The 18,786-nt window shown below is 51.3% G+C and overlaps 1 protein-coding gene across 2 annotated transcripts in view; it reads right to left on the bottom strand.

Moving 5' to 3' along the window:
* Window positions 1-160: 160 nt before the first annotated feature.
* The window catches only part of LOC122393251 (paxillin-like), an 83,411-nt gene continuing 64,785 nt past the window's right edge, over window positions 161-18,786 (bottom strand). For both annotated transcript variants that reach the window (XM_043389113.1, XM_043389112.1), the window contains exons 4-10: window positions 18,255-18,333; window positions 8,344-8,467; window positions 6,162-6,347; window positions 4,308-4,481; window positions 2,811-3,041; window positions 2,091-2,211; window positions 161-1,742 (exon numbers count right to left, since the gene is read on the bottom strand). In XM_043389113.1, coding sequence (XP_043245048.1) covers window positions 1,597-1,742; window positions 2,091-2,211; window positions 2,811-3,041; window positions 4,308-4,481; window positions 6,162-6,347; window positions 8,344-8,467; window positions 18,255-18,333 — 1,061 coding nt within the window. In that variant the 3' untranslated portion in view covers window positions 161-1,596. The remainder of the gene's footprint in view (window positions 1,743-2,090; window positions 2,212-2,810; window positions 3,042-4,307; window positions 4,482-6,161; window positions 6,348-8,343; window positions 8,468-18,254; window positions 18,334-18,786) is intronic.

Here is an 18,786-nt window from a genome sequence, read left to right as displayed (position 1 = left end):
TGCTGGCAGATGGCGCTGCTGTGGTCATCAAGCTGTTTGACACGACTCACCACTAGGGGCGCTACGAACGTCGCGGAGCTCAACTGGACAGTTGACGCACACCAGTAGGAGCAGTACTGCCTGACTAATCGGCCTATGTCCGCCTTACTTCAAACACTGATGACTGGTAGGATGTGGTTACATTGATGTCACTAGCTAGTATAACATCGTCACACTGGCTACTGATGAGGCTAACATGCATATTATCAAGCAGAGTACACAGGCGTATCGCTGGTCTCAGGTAAGATAAGAAAGGAGCGTGTCTTCAGAGATACAGACCAATCTCACGGCGATTTTAGATGATGACCTCATACCTACTATCCAGAGGTGACTTCATGAAGCACAGGCAGTGTATGAGACATCATTATATGACAGACTACCAACTTGGCACACCGCGAGAAAAAGACATATACCAGAGAGTTAATGTCAACCGCTTCAACATGTCAACGGCCTAACCACCTCTACCCATCGGTATTATGGTTTGTTAAATATCTCCGCAGTTTGATGGGCCGTGGCCCCTCTTTTCTAATACAACATACACTGGTGCTACGGTAAGTACTGTTTGAACAGAACACCATTAAAACCCGGTGAACGGGGCTTTGGCACATCGCCCCTTCATTAGACAACATACAGGCCTCTAGCAAACACAGAAACTCACATACAACAAGCAAGCATACGTGTGCGATCAACTATCGCGCGCTAAAGCATGAGTCGGTTGCCTGTCTTCATTTGCATCGGCAAGATGCGATAGAGAAGCAGGCGATATACATAGGTCGCTAGGCCATTTGTGGCTAGTGTGACCTGTACATAAATCGCTTCAAGAACCGACCTAGGGTGGATGAACTGCGGCCAGTTCGGGTCAGAGGCCAGAGTTGAGTTCAGATGTTTAGGTTAAGTCGCCTGCGTTCAACCCTTGGCTGTCCATTCGAACCCCGGGCATTCTCATCCACGACACGCACACGCGAACATCCAGATCTCAGAGGTTGTGTTGTGTAATCCGAAATGTTAGGCTGACTAATCTACATAAACTGTTAAAGAACAAACTTTTTACGTTTCTCCGAAGGTTAAAGTCATGTGCAAGCTTCGTTCAAACTTAGCGTTCCTCCTAGAAGGTGGAGAGCCAAGATCATGCCAGGGGTTATCCAAGATCATCCAGCACCCACACGGCCAAGCTCTCTGCGATTCAGCCCCGTCAAGGGTGGGTCGTCTGACAAGAACGGCAGGCATCCTGCATGCCCGCCAATGAAGCACACAGGGAATCCAGCAATGCAGCATCATCGTATGACGAAGTGATGCCGTGTAGTGGCGGGACGACGTAACCTGATGGCTATATGATGGCATCTGATGAGAATTTGGCATCAGCTGATGAACAGATGGCAAATGATGGCGAGTCGACGTCAGTCGGAGATGAGTCATCGCCAAAACGCCACTTGTATCATCGATACACTGAGTAAGTATTTGAAGCGGCTCCGCACAGCCTAGAGTGACCCTCCTCAGTCGGCCCAGAGTATCGTTCCGAGGACTTGGGCCCCTTCTCACTGGTATCCCGCGGGTGACTCAGCCGAACAGCTTGTCGAAGCACTGGTGGCAGTAGGGCTTGTCGTCCTGCTCCTTGAACGTGCCCTTGTTGAGCTGTTTCAGACAGAACGAGCAGTTAAAGTGTTCCGGGTGAAACTTTTTGAACATGGCAGTGACACACCGGCCTGTAAGACAGAAAAACGCAATAAATGTTACGTAAATTAGACTACAGTGGAATGGATCAATCGATAAACCATTTTCTGTTTGTGAAGTCTCTAGCTTCTTCCGTCACATGCTTCACGACAAAAAAAAAACATAATAAATAAATAAATAAATAAATAAATAAATAAATAAATAAATAACTAAAATGAAAAATGAAATAAGATAAAATGAAATAATCTTTATCACAGAACACTGAAGGCGCTTGGTACGATTAAACCCAGAACATTGGGTCGTTTGTCGCGACTCGCGTAGCCGATTCAACGAACGAGAATGACACGGTACAGGACGGAGGGTGACTCGTGTCCGCTCACCTGTGATGGGCTTGTGGCAGCCGGCGCACAGCGAGCCCCTCTTGGCGTGGTAGTGGGTCTCACAATACGGCTGACCCTCGTAGTCGAAAAACGAGCCGTTTGCAAACGTCTGCTTACAGTCCTGAAATTGAAGTACAGCGACTGATCAGCGATTGGTGCTGTGATATGTCATCTTTCACCGTGTCGTTCATAGATGGCAATATATCGAGCAGCGAAGTCGCTTCAGCTAGCGTGGCTTACCGTATGAACTATGAACTGCCATCAAGCCGTGCCAATATTACGTCATAACTACCGATTGACAAACCAACAGATAAAAGATCAAACGGCTTTGACGCGCTGGTCTCTTTGCTTTGTACCAACTCGAGCACAAAGGTCAAACATCAAAGGGACGTTCCGGCATCATTGGCACCAGCTGGCCCAGGGATCATGTTACCACCACTGCACTGGTGTCAGGATATTTAGCAACGAAGAATGTTGGAAATAAACAGGGAACTTGAAACCAGGCCACCAGGCATCGCATTCACACTTGACCGGGTGTAATCATCTATTTCTCCTCTCGCAACCAAATAAACAGAGCACTCGTTCGTTTGTAGTGTCCACACAACGTACTTTTCATACAAATTATTTAGCAAATGAACGGTGACGACCGGTCTGCACTGGCTCACTATTCTGTCATGTGATATTTACCCTTCCCCTCAGCCAGACCATGCCACCTCTCACCGTGCAGACGAAGCACTCCGAGTGCCACTGGGCGTTGAGTGCCGAGATGTAGTTCTCCATGACGGGCTGGCCGCAGCCGGCGCAGCGCGGCGCGAACATGTCGAAGTAGTCCTGCCTGCAGTAGGCCTTGCCGTCGCGCTCGTGGAAGCCGGCGTCGCCGAACGGCTGGCCGCACTGGGCGCAGAAGAAGTGCTCCGGGTGCCAGGTTTGACCCAGGGCCGTGACGCATTTCTGTGGAGACAGAGGAGATGCGTTAATGCAAATGCTCTAAATTGTTTTAAAAAAAATGCGGAGTGCCAGTTTAAGACAATGGTTCAAAATCCAAATGCACATGCATACGTTTGTTTTCTCTGCTCAGCAGTATGGCTATTGGCTATGTCAGTATCAGGTCGATAAAAGACTAGATAATTATGATCGATGCAAAGACGACAGTTCACGTTTAGTTTGAGTGGAACCGCACCGCCCGCTAACAGGCGAACGCCCGACGTGTTTCTCAATTCATTCACTAGATGGCGTTGCGCTCAACGCCTGAAGGATACTGTACCGCATCGCACAAAACTTTACGTGGCGGGCAGCGTTGAACAATCGGTCGGAGTGAGGTGATTTTCGGAGACATTTTTATCCTTCGAATATAAATGACCTATGTTCAAGTCAACCGTTTCTTATTCTTACTGACAGCGTGGACTAGTTAGTGTCGTCCAATACATACTCTAAAAGCAACACTGACGTCCATTGCGGTCACTGTGTCATTGACTCACGTCCAGTATCCAGTATAATGGGGCCGCGGCAGTAACCCATATCCAGTACGTTAAAGGTCTCCGTCTCTGACAGTAACACTCACGTCCAGTATGGTCTCCGACAGTAACACTCAGACAAGTATGGTCTCTGACAGTAACACTCACGTCCAGAATGGGTCCGCGGCAGTAGCATTCAGTTTAATATGGTCTCCGACAGTAACACTCACGTCCAGTATGGTCTCCGACAGTAACACTCACATCCAATATGGGTCCGTGGGAGTAACTCATATTCACTATGGTATGGTTTCTGTTTCTGATAGTAACACTCACGTCCAGTATGGGTCCGCGACAGTAACACTCACGTCCGGTATGGTCTCTGACAGTAACACTCACGTCCAGTATGGGTCCGTGGGAGTAACTCATATTCACTATGGTATGGTTTCTGTTTCTGATAGTAACACTCACGTCCAGTATGGGTCTGCGACAGTAACACTCACGTCCGGTATGGGTCCGTAGCAGTAACACTCACGTCCAGTTTGGGTCCGCGGCAGTAGCACTCACGTCCAGTATGGGTCCGCGGCAGTAACACTCACGTCCAGTATGGTCTCTGACAGTAACACTCACGTCCAGTATGGGTCCGTGGGAGTAACTCATATTCACTATGGTATGGTTTCTGTTTCTGATAGTAACACTCACGTCCAGTATGGGTCCGCGACAGTAACACTCACGTCCGGTATGGGTCCGCAGCAGTAACACTCACGTCCAGTATGGGTCCGCGGCAGTAGCTGCAGCGCGGCGAGAACAGCTGGTGGTAGTCGTGCTCGCAGAACGGCTGGCCGTCCCGCTCGAAGAAGTTCTTGTTGCCCAGCTCCATGTTGCAGTGGCTACAGGTGAAGTGTTCAGGATGCCACGTTTTACCCAGCGCCGTAATCACCTGTCGTTCAGGCAGAGTTCAGATGATAAGCTAAAAAATAAATACGCATGACATGGAATATCGAATGTTCATTCGCTTAATGATCCCTTAAAGGGACAGCATCATCGAAAAAAAAATCAATGTATGGAGCTGATTTTTTTTTTAACTAGCATTTCTTATTTTTCTGAATCAGAAAAACATAGTTTGAGGACCGAACTCGGTGAAAAATATTTTTTCATGAGCGAGTCATTTTCATGAGCGAACCACCACTACAAGCATGGCCGCCACTTTGGAAGCCTGCGAAATTACTACAGAACTGGCGCAGATAATACATTATTGACGCTACGCTTACGCGGCCGCTCTTCTGATTGAGTTGTCGTTAGGGAAAGGCAGCATTAGAGCTCTGTTTCACCGGTGATAGCAGCACGCTGCTTTTAAACGTGTCAAATTGGGTTTCCATGGAAACATCAACAGGCCCATTGCTCCAACACTACCAGAAGTGTGACGTCAGCTCGCGCAATTTGATAGCAGCGTGGTAGCAGCGTCCCGTGAAACACCGCCTAGGTATTGCCCAGAAGATATCACGTGACAATATTCTCGTACTTGAAGCAAATGTGAAGTACTTTTAGCAGATCAGATGACGTCATACATATACGTCATACATTGGAGGGAGATTGTGATTGAAGCTGGAGGAATTCCTTTGTTGAGCCGCTAGAATCCGAAGGAAACAGCGGAAATTGCCTACGACTATTTAATGAATTTAACGGTGATGAATAAGTGCGAAAAACGTTTTGGCTTTATAAAATTTGATGAAATTACCAGGGTAAAAGTTTTATTACTGGCGGTCAATTCAAAACGGCGCAAACATTTAAACAGTGAAGATAGTGAAGCACGATTCAAAGTGTAGTACACCTTTCGTACTTTGAGCGGCGATAGCGGGATAACGGTGTGGAGCTTCGAGGATCGGTCTTCAGTTCCCGGACCAGAAAGGTGGGGCCTATGCAATGTCAAATTTCATCAAAATGGTGATACTGTCCCTTTAATTCGCATGATGAGCTTAGGACGTGTGGCAAAAATACAAAAACAAAGAGCAAATTAAAGGAAGAAAATATTCCATTGTAAGTCACAAGGCATATGGTTGCATTCAAGACCTCATCGACTGAATAAATAGTGTGCAACGCATCCACTCCCAGCAACAAGCCTGGCTTAATTACCAGCCCCTATTGCCCGTGATCCCACCCACTACATGTCACAGCCGACACCTAACGAGCAAACGACCTTTTCATTAAACGCACCAGTCACGTCCTCTAATGGTCTTATTCCTCGGCTTCAGTGCTCTTCAGTCTGCAATCCTTTAAATACCAACTCATATCCGGTGTGCTATCGTTCATTTTCTCCCCCCCCTCTCTCTCTCTCTCTCTCTCTCTCTCTCTCTCTCTCTCTCTCTCTATCCCTTTCCCTCCCTCCCTTCCTCCCTCCCTCCCTCCCTCCCTCCCTCCCTCCCTCTCTCTCTCTCTCTTTCTCTCTCTGTCTATCTTCCTTACTTCCTTTCTCTATCTCCGTGTCTTTTTCCCACTCTCTTCATAAATCCTATACCTCTCCTCCATCTTTCCGTCCCTCCCTCCCTCCTTCCCCCTCTCTCTCTCTCCCTCTCTTCTCTCCCCCTCCTCCCTCCTCTCCAGATTCAGCTCTCCAACGAACCTGTCCCACGATCGGCTGTCCGCAGGCGGCGCAGGTGCCTTTGACGGCCGTGTTGACGCCCTGCCTGTCCATGTCGTCCTGTAGGTTACCCAGCATGGTGTCCAGCTGACTAGTCTTGGCCGGCTGCTCGAGCGGCGGGTCGTGGGTCTCCTCCACCACTGTGCGCTGGTACGAGGTGGCGTGAATCTGTCGAGAGGGGAGGTGTTGGGTGATGCAGATCTGCCGGGAGGGGTAAAAGCCAAAAGGGGAAGAGATCATGCATAGGAGATGTTCCGTGGTCTTTTCGATCCTGATCCTAGCCTGGCATATAAGCATGGCGATAAGTTTGGCTTGTAAAACATACGCAAAATCGGCTAATATGAATTGAGAATGTTACTTGAGTGCTAGATAAATGGTATCCCGCCGATCAGAAAGTTAGTCTTGAAGTCTACCATGCCTAAAAAATCCATGAGTTCCAGCTCCCAAACCTTATCTAAGACGCACGATACGATTCCGAAACTAAAACCCTAACTATGTACCTATGTATATTGTCAAAAGTGTTCGGATATCGGCAACAATGCTGTACCAATGATGATTTCTTACTCGTATTTTGCTGTGTGATAACGTAACGATAATGTGATAATGTTATAGCTGAAAACATTCCAATCGGTTCACTCATGGGATATGCCCGTCTGTGTATCAGTCAGCCCGACCCCCGGAAGGTCCCCGGGGCGGACAGTTCATCTGTGTAAACACGTCCCGGTCTCCTGTGTGCGCCCATCTGCCGTGCACCGCTACCGGAGAGCGTCCCTCATCGCCCTCGAGCTCACTGCAGCCAGCGGGGTGCACACGTGCATGTGTGTGCACCAGAGCGCCATGCTCCTGATGAAGCAAAACGAGCGCTATGTGCGCAGCGAGAGAGAAGGGGGAGGGGAGGGGGAGTGTTCGTGTCGTGTTGCCATTGGACAGCGGTACAGCATGTCAGTCACAAATTAAGTCGTGACCATTTTCATTTCAATCCAATCAGTAAAGTGCAAGTCACTGTGATACCTGACAGAGCTGTTGAAGCATTTCGACACTTCTGATTGACACAATGAGAGCAACATGTAAATGTTTCAGCCAACTATAGAGCAAACTTCTGTGTCGTGCTTCGAAGTTCGAAGTTTCAACACGGATGTTAATCATCGACGAGACCTCTCACCCAAATGAATGCTACTCCGGCACGAAACACATGTTTTTCATTTGTTTACACGCAGAAGTCACGCGCCAAGCAAAGCAGGAACCCAGCGTGATGGATGGCACGCTGTCGCAACAAGGCCCCAGGTGGGCCCCACATCGTCGTCGGGCTCAACGACTAGCTAACACCGAGGCCTCAGATCGTCGCAGTTGAGGGCGTCAGGGAGTCATGAGTAACCACGTCAAGCAAGGAACGCTCTCGATGCGGGATGATCATCCACGGCCGCTCTCCCCGGGGCCACCCCCCACCCCCCCTCCACGGACCCCCGGACTGCGCTGCGGCCCGCCTCCTGTGGTCTCCGATAAACAGTGGCTCGACGCGGCTTGGTAAACTGGCCGTCGGCGGATAAACGGCGACCGATTTAGCCTCAGGGCACGTGGCCGGTCACCGGGAGGCGGCGGCTGTGTCACCGGGGAGGGGAGGGGAGGGAAGGGGAGGGGAGGGCTGTGTCACCCGGAGGCGGCGGCTGTGTCACCGAGGAGGGGAGGGGAGGGCTATGTCACCCGGAGGCGGCGGCTGTGTCACCGGGGAGGGGGAGGGGAGGGGAGGGCTGTGTCACCCGGAGGCGGCGGCTGTGTCACCGGGGAGGGGAGGGTGTGTCACCGAGGAGGAGAGGGGAGGGGAGGGGAGGGTGCGTCATTGGGTGACGGTAGACTCCCGCTCGGCGGCGCGCGGCGCAGCTGAAAATAACCGCTGGTATGAGCCCGGGGGAGGCGTGACATCGGCTTATGATGAAACGATCACCGAAACGGGAAACAGGAGCTGCCCTGAGAAGCCGCCGCCTGCACAGCTGCATATTTCGGTGTCAAACGGTGTGGCCGTTTGTGCCAGAGACGTTGTTGCCTGTTATTAGGGTGCAATTTCAAAATCACTTTTGTGGACGTGATAGTATTTGAATTCGTCGATCAGTCAATACGGAACGAGCGGCGGGGAAGGGAAGTATTAGCCAAAGAATGTGTGACGTACCTTGAAGTCGGAGAGGGAGGCCATCAAGTCGTCCAGCTCCTGGGTGGCCGACGAGGTGTTGTGACATCCTTCCGGCACGCTCTCCGTCACCGTCACCGTCCGCGTCTCAAACGTCTTGGCGTTCCTGCCGGGGGTACCGCGCATGTTAGGGAGAGGGGAAGGCGAGACGAGGCAGCGAACCGACAGAATATCGGGGATGAGAGGAGAGCAATGACATTGAGCAACAGAGGCGCAGAGGCAGCGGCAGCTTTCGCGCATGCAGGCTCCCCTACATTCTGATGTGGTTTTCGTTCTAACTGAAATCTCCTTTGCGATATGATGCAAGTTACGAGTAAATGCGATGTATTATCCAATATAAGTTAGTGTACTTAATCATAATGTAATAAAGCAAAACATATAAATCAAAATAGGTACAATATAAAATATGATAGGCCAGGAGGATGATGCAATACTTTTTCGGCCAGTCGCAGCACATCATGGCGCAACGCAATGTCAAATAAACAATGCATGACCGGTTCCATGAACCCCGCGGCGCAACGTCAGAACGTGCTTTTCCTGGCCGAGGTCTATCAACACCCAGAGCATTTCTTGGCATCGGCCAAAGGCTTCAGTTCTGCAGAACCATTGACGTGATTTGGGGGCTGGGAATGAAAACCCTCTGTTGGTAAATCAGTGAGTGGACTGATCTGAGAAGTCCGTCGATCACGGTACCTCTGCTGAGGAGAGTGTGGACTGAGTGGCACCGGGTGACCGTCGGGGGGCACCGGGAGGCTGTCAGGGGGCACCGGGAGACTGTCAGGGGCACCCATCGGCTGTCAGGACTCAGGAGGCACCGGGAGGTTGTCAGGGGGCACTGGGAGGCTGCCAGGACTCAGGGGACACTGAGCGACGGTCAGAGGGCACTGGGCGATGGTCAAGGGGCACCGATCGGCGGTCAGGGGGCACTGGGCGACGGTCAGGGGGCACCGGGCGACGGTCAGGGGGCACCGGGCGGCGGTCAGGGAGCACTGGGCGATGTTCAGGGGGCACCGATCGGCGGTCAGGGGGCACTGGGCGGCGGTTGGGGGGCACCGGTCGGCGGTTGGGGGGCACCGGTCGGCGGTTAGGGGCACTGGGCGGCGGTTGGGGGCACCGGTCGGCGGTTGGGGGGCACCGGTCGGCGGTTAGGGGCACTGGGCGGCGTTTGGAGGGCACCGGTCGGCGGTAAGGCGCACTGAGCGGCTGTCATCGCCCGATCAGCTGTCAGCGCCTCAGCTCGGAACGCCGCGGCTGGCCCCCGCCCAGTGCACAGTGGGGATTTTTCCGATCTAGCGCCTATTAATTCAAAAAATCTTTTTGGATTTTTGTTTATTTTTTTGTGTCAGTGGGGCTAAGAAATGTCTGAATTTTTCATATATGGCATTGTTTTATCTGTATGTCCACAGCAAGACTAGGAAAAATGCGCCCAAAGTTAACATTCATGCGTGATTATTCAATGGGCTCAGTAAGGCCCGAAAGTATAGCTCAATTTCATTGTCCTGTATGTATGTATTGTATGTATTGTATTACCTTCATGGACAATCCACGCGGGGCGTGGCGATTACAGTCCAGAGTCTGAGTCGGGCACAAACAAAAACATGCGGGGACAAGAAACCTGTTGGTTTTAATCTTGCGAGGTCTTAAAGTTGCATATCTTCTGAAAGGCACCTTTATTGGGAATGGAATGGCAAACAGAAAGTATGCCACAACCTTACTAAGGTCACAAAAATGCCATTTACAAAAACCCTTACAGACACCATGTTGAAGGAATGGTATTCTAAATAAATGTAGGAAATCAACAATGTTTTCCACACTTTTCCACTCCGAAATATATCCTATCAAATTCGCCACTTTCTCCTACACAAGTCAACGCCTAGTTTGGCTGCCGGAACTTGCCTGAACACGGAATATTCACATTAGAGTATCTTAACACCCCACTCTAGGAGCGCCAGGGCAAACAGCACGATATAGGTATGTTCCGGACAGAGGCGAATAATTTTACTTCGTGATTTATATGAAACATATTTTCTGAGACACATTCATTAGGAATAGGATGACAAGTGTAAATAATACATACCGTAACCTTATTAACCCTTGCACTTGTGGGGAGGGGGAGGGGGAGGGGTCGGATAAAACCCCATGGTTTTCCGCAAATTACTCGCGCAAAAAGCGGCCGATCGCGACGAAACTTTCGGTGCCCTCGAGATCATCAATTTTACATCTAACCTAAAACTTTCATGACTCTGACCCAACTGACCTTTGACCTGTGGCATATTTCTCGAGACCATGTTTGGCCAGAATCGTGATTCGGCGTATGCCAGTTCACATTATCCGAGGTTTCCAGTCTTTTTGTGGTTTTAAACGCTCAAATATATGAAATGATGTTGGTGCCATGCATTATGGTGGGTGATAAGGTCACGTGAAGGTCAAGTCAAGGTCATTGACCTTTGATGACCTTGGTTCACTTTTTGGGTTTTACTTGTTTCTAGGGTATTTTTGGTGCTGATTTCGAATTTAGCAACCATTTGAATATTTACGAAGTAGTTTTGGTGCCTTCGTACCATGTTACGAAGCTATCAGTAGTAGGTGACACCTGCTATGAATGGCCGGCAGGACGCCTAATGGTTGATCTAACCTGACCTGACCCGACCTGACCTAAATGCATAAAGACATCGTCTGTGATCAAAATTAGCATGAAATTCGTGATCAGCACCCCAAAATACCCCGTAACACCCTAACTTTACGAAGTTTCAAGAGGTCTCGATTTCCCAACTTTAGTTGGGTCATTAAACTGACTTGGAAAGTCAACTAATGGCCTTGGACTTTGAAATTGGATATATTCGACCTCATTTCGTCAGAGGCAGCACGCTTGATTTTTCCGCGAAGCTCTAGCTTGATCAGGGGCCAAACGGCTGAGCCGGGGGTCCAATTGAACCCCCTATACTATGTTGACTATGCACATTTACAGGTAAAATTCTCACCAGAACACACCAGCCAACATCTGTGCACAATCTGGCTACAATATTACCTATGGTTTGCCCTTTACGAATAAATATGTGCTAGATCGGAAAAATCCCCACTGTGCAGTGCACTGATTCGGGACCCCTCACCGGTCATCGGGCCGGCCTCTGTGTTTATGCTGCCTGTCCGGCAGTGGTGTACCGTGTCAGCGCTGAGGTCACGGGTAGATAACTGACACTGGGGGTCAGACTGACCCGGGCTGGGAGCCAGAGGAGGCTGCAGTGACCTGGTGATAATTAGAGGGAGGCTGCAGTGACCCAGTGACGGTCGTAAGGGGCTGCATGATCCTGTAATGGTAGCTAGAGGGAGGCTGCACTGGCCAGGTGATAGGTAATTAGGGGGCTGCAGTGGTGACCCGGACGGTGATAATCAGAGGCGGATCCAGCTCAGAGGTTTGGGGGGGGGGCAAACCATAAAAATTTATCGATTCTTTCCATGCATCGTCCATAGGCGTAATGTTAAAATCATGCCGTTTGGGGGGGGGGGGGCAAATGCCCATTTTGCCCCCCCCCCCTGGATCCGCCACTGGTGATAATGAGGGAGGCTGCAGTGACTCGGTGATAAATAGAGGGAGGCTGCAGTGACTCAGGACGGCTTTAGAGCGGGGAGCAGTGATGCTGTGCTCTGTGCCAGGGGCACAGAAATAAGTCTTGTGAAATATTTGTGTCTCTAGATTGAACAGTGACAATGCAAGCTTGAACGATTCATAAGCCCTCTGAAGAGGCCTGTTCAATGACTCATGAAACTACGTGATGCCAGACCTCAGCAAAGGTCATCCGACACCACTCACCAGTGCGATCATCTGATGGTTAGCAGAGCCGACATTTATCTCTGTTTATGACCGGAAGTTAAGACGTCTTTCATGCAGAGGTCACCGACACATTCCCAGCCCTGCCGGAAATTCGCGGCCGCTGACAACTTGCCCCAATTTCCATCACCAGACTCGTCTCGTCTCCGCAGTAAACCTCCCGGCCTTCGCTGTAACGGCAGTCAGTACTCGCAGGCCCCGATAAGGCGTTGTAGTCTGCCCGGGACGCTCAGCGTCGCCCCCGCTCCCCTGCGGCACTCTGAGGGCGGCGCGGCCCGCTGCGGGCTCCTGCGGACCGCTCGGCACGCCGTCTGAGGCGGAGGACGCCGCCACGCCGCCGCACCTTCCCATCGCACGACCCGAGGGCAGGGCAGTGACCTTGGCCGCCCGCGACCTCATCACAGCCACTCACCGCATCTCTCACCACATCTCACCACGTCTCTCCGTATCTCTCTCTCCATTTCTCACCGCATCCCGCCGCATCTCTCTCCAAATCTCACCACGTCTCTCCGCCCGCGCCTCCATCCGTTCATCATCCTCCGCCTCCGCCAGCCGCCGGGGCTAGACAGGCTTCCGCCAACACCAGAAGCTGCCGCCCGTCGGCACCGGCCACGGCCCGACACCATCTCTTGTTAACGCTTCTCCACGGGGTTCCACCGTCACCTGACGATGACGTCATCTGTCTTAGACTGACAGCTCATGACAGCGGCTGTTGTCTGTCGCCACCCACACCGCTGCCGTGCCTGCTTCCTGGCAGTGGTGGCTGACACTGCACCGTGCCAGAAGCACGGCAGCGGCAGGGACCGGCCTTGGCTCTGCCGGCGGCGGCAAAGGACCGTTTGTTTACCTGCAGAGGGGGCGGCACCCGCCGAGCGGGGCGGGGGCGGGGCGGGGGCGGCGGTGGGGTGGCGGGCTGGCGTTACCTGACGGCAGGGGGTCGCACCGGGCCTCGCCCTGGCCTGAATGGATTTGGGAAGGGCCGCCCGCTACGGGGAATGGGTGTGGAATGTTTAATGCCGTGTTTCAATGAGATAGCCGGGCCAACCAGGAATTTGGCGTGAATCCTGTTCGTTTATGCATTTCCATTCTGTTGTGCCATATTCATGAAGAGAGAAGTTGACGTAATATCCCCATTGAAACATACAATTATTGTGTGTAAGTTCAAAACTGGTTTGAGAAGTTCTAGTTTAGGTTCTATGAATTTCGCGGAAGATTACGATATCCTCGTTCATCGTTCAACAATTGCCTTCAAACGTCGCCCTCGGCCCTGATGACAACGCCTTTTGTGCTCTGCACAAAATGTATCCATGTTCACAAATAAGTCATGTTTATGCAGATGAAATAGATATAGATTGACTTGGAATATAAGTATAACGAGCATCATTATGTTTTGAACGAGAGCATGACTTCACGAAGACCATTCCGCCGATCTGAACATTACGACCCGGTATTAAATCTCACAATCAGCCACATTTCAAGCCCAAAGCCCAACAGCCCCACCCACACTATCCACCAATCTGACTCGTTCGTCCCTCCCGGGATACTTACTGGGGTGGTAGCACATAGTCGACGATCTCAATCAGCTCGAGAATCTGCCCCGGCCGGCCCATGGTGCTGCGTCTCTCCACTGTGCCCCTAGCTCGCGCAAATCGCCACTCCGAGTCACCTGATCTGACCGCACGGTGCACACTCAGGTCACCTGAAACACAACCCTGCAACACCAGCAGGCCTCTCGCGCACGACCTTCACACTAGCTTGCTGTTATGTTGATCACAGTTCACACCTCAACTGCAAACCTACACCGCACCTCAGTCCTCACCACACTTCCACACCTTCCACTGTCAAATCTGATAGACAAGGTAGACCGGGGTGCGGCGGTGGACCCGCCCAAACGCGGCTCCAACCAGCTGTCACCGGTGGATGTTCTCACTACCCGAGCCAAGAGAAGATCGTTAATCACACGGTGCTTTTCGGAGCTCGCAAAGTCGGCAGCGCGGGGGCGACTGAAGGCGGTAGACGACGCTGCTGAGGGCGGTTGACGGGTATCTCTTGGACGACTTCCGTTGATCCAAAGAAGCTTTCCGAGTCTTGAAACGGTGGATGCACTTCGGACACGCCCCACGAATGGACACCTGTTTGTCACTTTTTCTATAGGTGATAGATCACTCCCCGTGCAGCACTCCACAGCGCTCTCAGCGACTGACTCCCAGACGGCAGTGTGGGCGGCACGGTGGGCGGCACTCGGGCGGCTCGGTGGGCGGCTCTCGGGCGGCCTGCTGCTCGTGACGAGCTGCCACCAGGACTGGCGCGGCGGAGCGGCGGAGCGGCCCGACGGCAGCGGCGGGCGGACGACTGACGTCACCCAGCCGACGAGCGGCGGAGAGCGGGGTAGAGCGTGGGAGAGTGAGCAGTGAATGAATGAGCTATGTAGATCGAAAGGGGAATGTTCCCTCATTCGATGGAGCATGCTAACGTGAGAGTGCAGCAAAAGGACAGGCGGCGAGTTATGGAGCGAGTAGTAAACGGAATGGACAGCTCACTATCCGGAGTGCTGTAGCTCTATTGGTTCCTGAGTTATGCGCCGGTGTTTCGAAATATGTTGAAATAGGCAGCATTTTACCATTCATGACCTCTGGGTCTGGTGACCTGGCCTTTGATGGAGGTAGTGACCGACTGGAATAAACATGAGGCAAAGTTTTTAACCCTCGCATGTGTAGGGGGGGGGGGGGGTCGGATGGACCCCCCCATGGTTTTTCGCGAATAACTCGCGTAAAAAGCGGCCGATCGCGACGAAACTTTCAGTACCCTCGCATTGATCAATTTTACACCTACCCTGAAAATTTCATGACCCTGACCCAAATGACCTTTGACCTGTGACCTCTTTTCCGAGACCATGTTTGGCCGGAATCGCGATTTCGCGTATGTCGGCTCGCACTAGCCGCGTGTTTGCAAGCTTTTCGTGGTTTCAAACGTTCAAACATGTGATTTGATGTTACTCCCGTGTGTGTCAAGGTACCCTGAAGGTCAGGTCAGGTCATTGACCTTTGGTGACCTCGGGTGACCTCGGGTCACTTTTTCGAGTTTTACATGTTTCTAGGCTAGTTTTTGGAGCTGAATTCGAATTTAGCAACCATTTGAACATTTACGAAGTAGTTTTGGTGACTTCGTACCATGTTACGAAGCTGTCAGAGGCGGTTGACACGTACTACGAATACCCGTCACGACGCCTACTGGTTGACCTGACCTGACCTGACCCGACCTGGTCTAAATGCTTCAAGACATCATCTGTGATCAAAACTAACATGATATTCGTGATCAGCGGCCCGAAAAACCCCATAGCAGCCACACTTTACGACGTTCTAACAGGTCCCGATTTTCCCGACTTTTGGGTCATTGACCTGACCTGGAAGGTCAACCAATGACCTAGGACCTCAAAATTGGGTATCATCGGCTTCCTCTCGTCACGGGCAACACGCTCGTTTTTTCCGCGAAGCTCTAGCTCGATCAGGGGCCAAACGGCAAGGGGGGGGGGTTCCAACCGACCCCCCCCCCTACACATTAGAAGCTGGCAAACGCCGCACACATGCGAGGGTTAAAAGACAATGAGGATGTGACTCGAATGACTCGAGAGGAGATTAAAGGAAGTCTCCGTAAACTAACAGAAATGCAGGTTTAAGCATCAATTGATACGAATGAAGATAAATACCTATAACAGGAGGACCACTAGTCGAAAATTTACAGCCTAGAGACTAGCAGTTCCAAAATCACATGGGACCAGCAATACACTGATATAACGGCAGCCCAATCAAAGAACTTCAGCTCTCTCAGTCTCCCAGACACTACCAGCGTCGGCGCCGTCGCTATCGACCTTAACAGGGTTCGTCGCGTCATCGATACCAATGCTCGGGACCAATGGACTGTCATTCATCACCACTCCGAAACTCCTATAGCAGGCCAGGAGTGTCGCGAGGAGTGCCATGAGTGTCGCACAGAGTGCCAGGAGCGTCACGAGGCGCGGGCTGGCACGGACGGCGACACACCGGGCGCCCTGTGTGGCTGACGGAGCGGAGCGCAGACGGAGATGGATAGGGGTATTTGGGGTATTTCTGGGAGAGGTTGTTACGGATTGCGCTAAGGCTGCCGGATGCTTGTCGATGTTTACATATGGTGTTTGGCGTCAGCTGCCGTTATTCTATCCGACACAATGCGGATATATTTACTGTTTATCTGGACCTGGAGCCTCATGTTACCAAGGGAACTGCTCAGATCGATCCCGATTACATGCGCTGTGTCTGCTTCAGCTGAACTGCCGGTATTTGGTATTCAGAGCAGTAAGAACTTACACCGCTTCTCCAAGTCAGAACGGCCGCTAACGGCCGGTATTACGAGCACTTGGGCTGCAATGTCAGAAGCTCTGCGATTTTAACTAAATCTGGCCTGGCGTACATTTCTGGCAGTTTTGTATCTGCCAATATATAGGTATCGTTACATGTGGTATAATGCCTAAATGATGTAGATAACAGATTCCAGCTTCCGTCCTTCGATTCTGTAAAATTCAACACCATTTTGATACAGAAAAGGGAGGTGAAAATTATTCAATTATAACTGAATACCCTAAAACTATATTACAAGACATTAGGAACAGATTTATTTGCTCACGTCAAGGTGGATTTTTAAAGTTGGCGACCAGTCTCTAGGCAGCCATAAGCCACGCAGTGAAAAGCACTGAGCAACGAAAGACCTCACTGCAACAGCGTGCATTACAGAGCCTTTGTCGCCGCTGAATGCGCGGCGCTGCAGCTTCGCAATACAGTGAATACAATGGCGCACCACATATGTGAAGCCACATATGGGTTTCAGCGGCATGCTTCCTCTGCATTTGGCTCACCATGCCCATGCACATCATCCACCCGGTCAGTTGCATTCCTTCATCAACGTCAGTGCTTGATACGGGAGTCGTGACTCTAGCAAACCCTTATAAACCGTCGGTGCTATAACAAACTGGAAATAATAAACACAATGTTTTCAATCAGTTGATTCAAGAGCCATCAACCAGATTCAAGTCCACCGTGCAATACGGTATGTTGGACACACAAGATCACACGTATACGCCAGTAAGCTTATGCATATTCGTCCCGTCTGCTCAGAAGTCAAAGAGGCATATCGGACATCCAACGGGATTAAACAGCAGACGGCTTAGGTAAGTACCATAGATTAACCACTAGCCAGGTTTGGCTATCTCGTTTGCCCGCTGCGTGACATCGAGGCAGCATTTGCATGAACGCCTGATATATCACATCCCACCGATAATCCCATGGCTGAACTTGATCGTTGCACATCCCAGGCTCTCTACATTCCTGAGACATATCTCTTCCCTCTGTATGCGGACGTCGCATTCCTCCCCAGCCCTGCCCTGAGAGGCAGTGGGGACTGGAAGGGTGCGCGGACCCCTGAGGTGCCCTAGCGAGTCCTATTTATCGCCTGGTCCTCCCCTGGCGGACCCCGCGAGGTCGAGGACCCCGGACAGCACCCTGAGACCTCAGCCAGGTACGAAGTCCCGACCGACAGTGTTTGTTTGCGGGATTATGTATGTTGATTAGCCTGCTGTGGTTTATTAATGCAGAGGATGTCAGGTGGGAACGCAGTTCGAAGGGCGCTGAACCGAGCCCCGGGGTCAAGGCTTGCTAATCGAAAGCGGCATAAGGCGGACTGGCTCGACAAACACTAACCAATACGAATGGTCTATTTGATAAAGGTGATGAACCGATACGAATGGTCTGTTCGATAAACGGTCACAGACCACTGCTGTCTGATCGATAACCGGTCGTCGACCATTGCGATGGTCTATGGTCTGTTCGACAAACTGTCGTCGGCCATTATTGTCTGTTCGATAAATACCAGGGTCTCCCAGTAGTCCGTACTCATCACGGGCTGGGGATGATATCGAGTTCGTCGACACATCTGTCTAGTGTGTGTCTGGTAAATTGTGCTCACGGACTGGGGATGATGTCCAGCTCGTCGACACAGCTGTCTAGTGTGTGTCTGGTAAATTGTAGGTACTCACGGACTGGGGATGATGTCCAATTCGTCGTGAGAGGCCGGTTGGACGGCCACCATGTTGGAGACAGGCGGAGACGGCGACTCTGAAACGACCAAAGACACAAGATCAGTGACTCTGAGCAATGGACTTTTGTCATCACTGTCAGTGAAAACTGTTCGATAAGTTAAGGTTCTGTAGGTGGCAGTAGCCCTACAATCCCCCTTACACGCTCCTACAAAAGATGAAATAATGAAGAATGAATGAGGAATGATGAATGATAAATGATAAAGGGTGAAAGATTAAGGAAAAATTGTATTGACAATCGCCGACACTCCACAAACACAGTAGTGGCTGTTCCGTGTCGTAAGTCACGAAGTAAAAACAATGCGATACGTAGGTAGATGGGCATAAAAGAAACATACGCTCACGTCATTCACCACTTTCACACAGATCAGATCCTAGGCCTGTCCCCCCCCCCCCCCCGCGGAGTCCCTATTACGCTGCGACTTAATGTAACGCTGGAAACGAGCCGGGTCAAGTTCGATGACAGCCGGTG

The sequence above is a fragment of the Amphibalanus amphitrite genome, unplaced genomic scaffold (genome assembly GCF_019059575.1).
Source record: "Amphibalanus amphitrite isolate SeventyFive unplaced genomic scaffold, NRLGWU_Aamphi_draft 000526F_arrow, whole genome shotgun sequence".
NCBI lineage: Eukaryota > Metazoa > Arthropoda > Thecostraca > Balanomorpha > Balanidae > Amphibalanus > Amphibalanus amphitrite.
The sequence above is the reverse complement of the archived record's forward strand: the minus strand, read 5'-3'. Positions and strand labels throughout refer to the sequence as shown.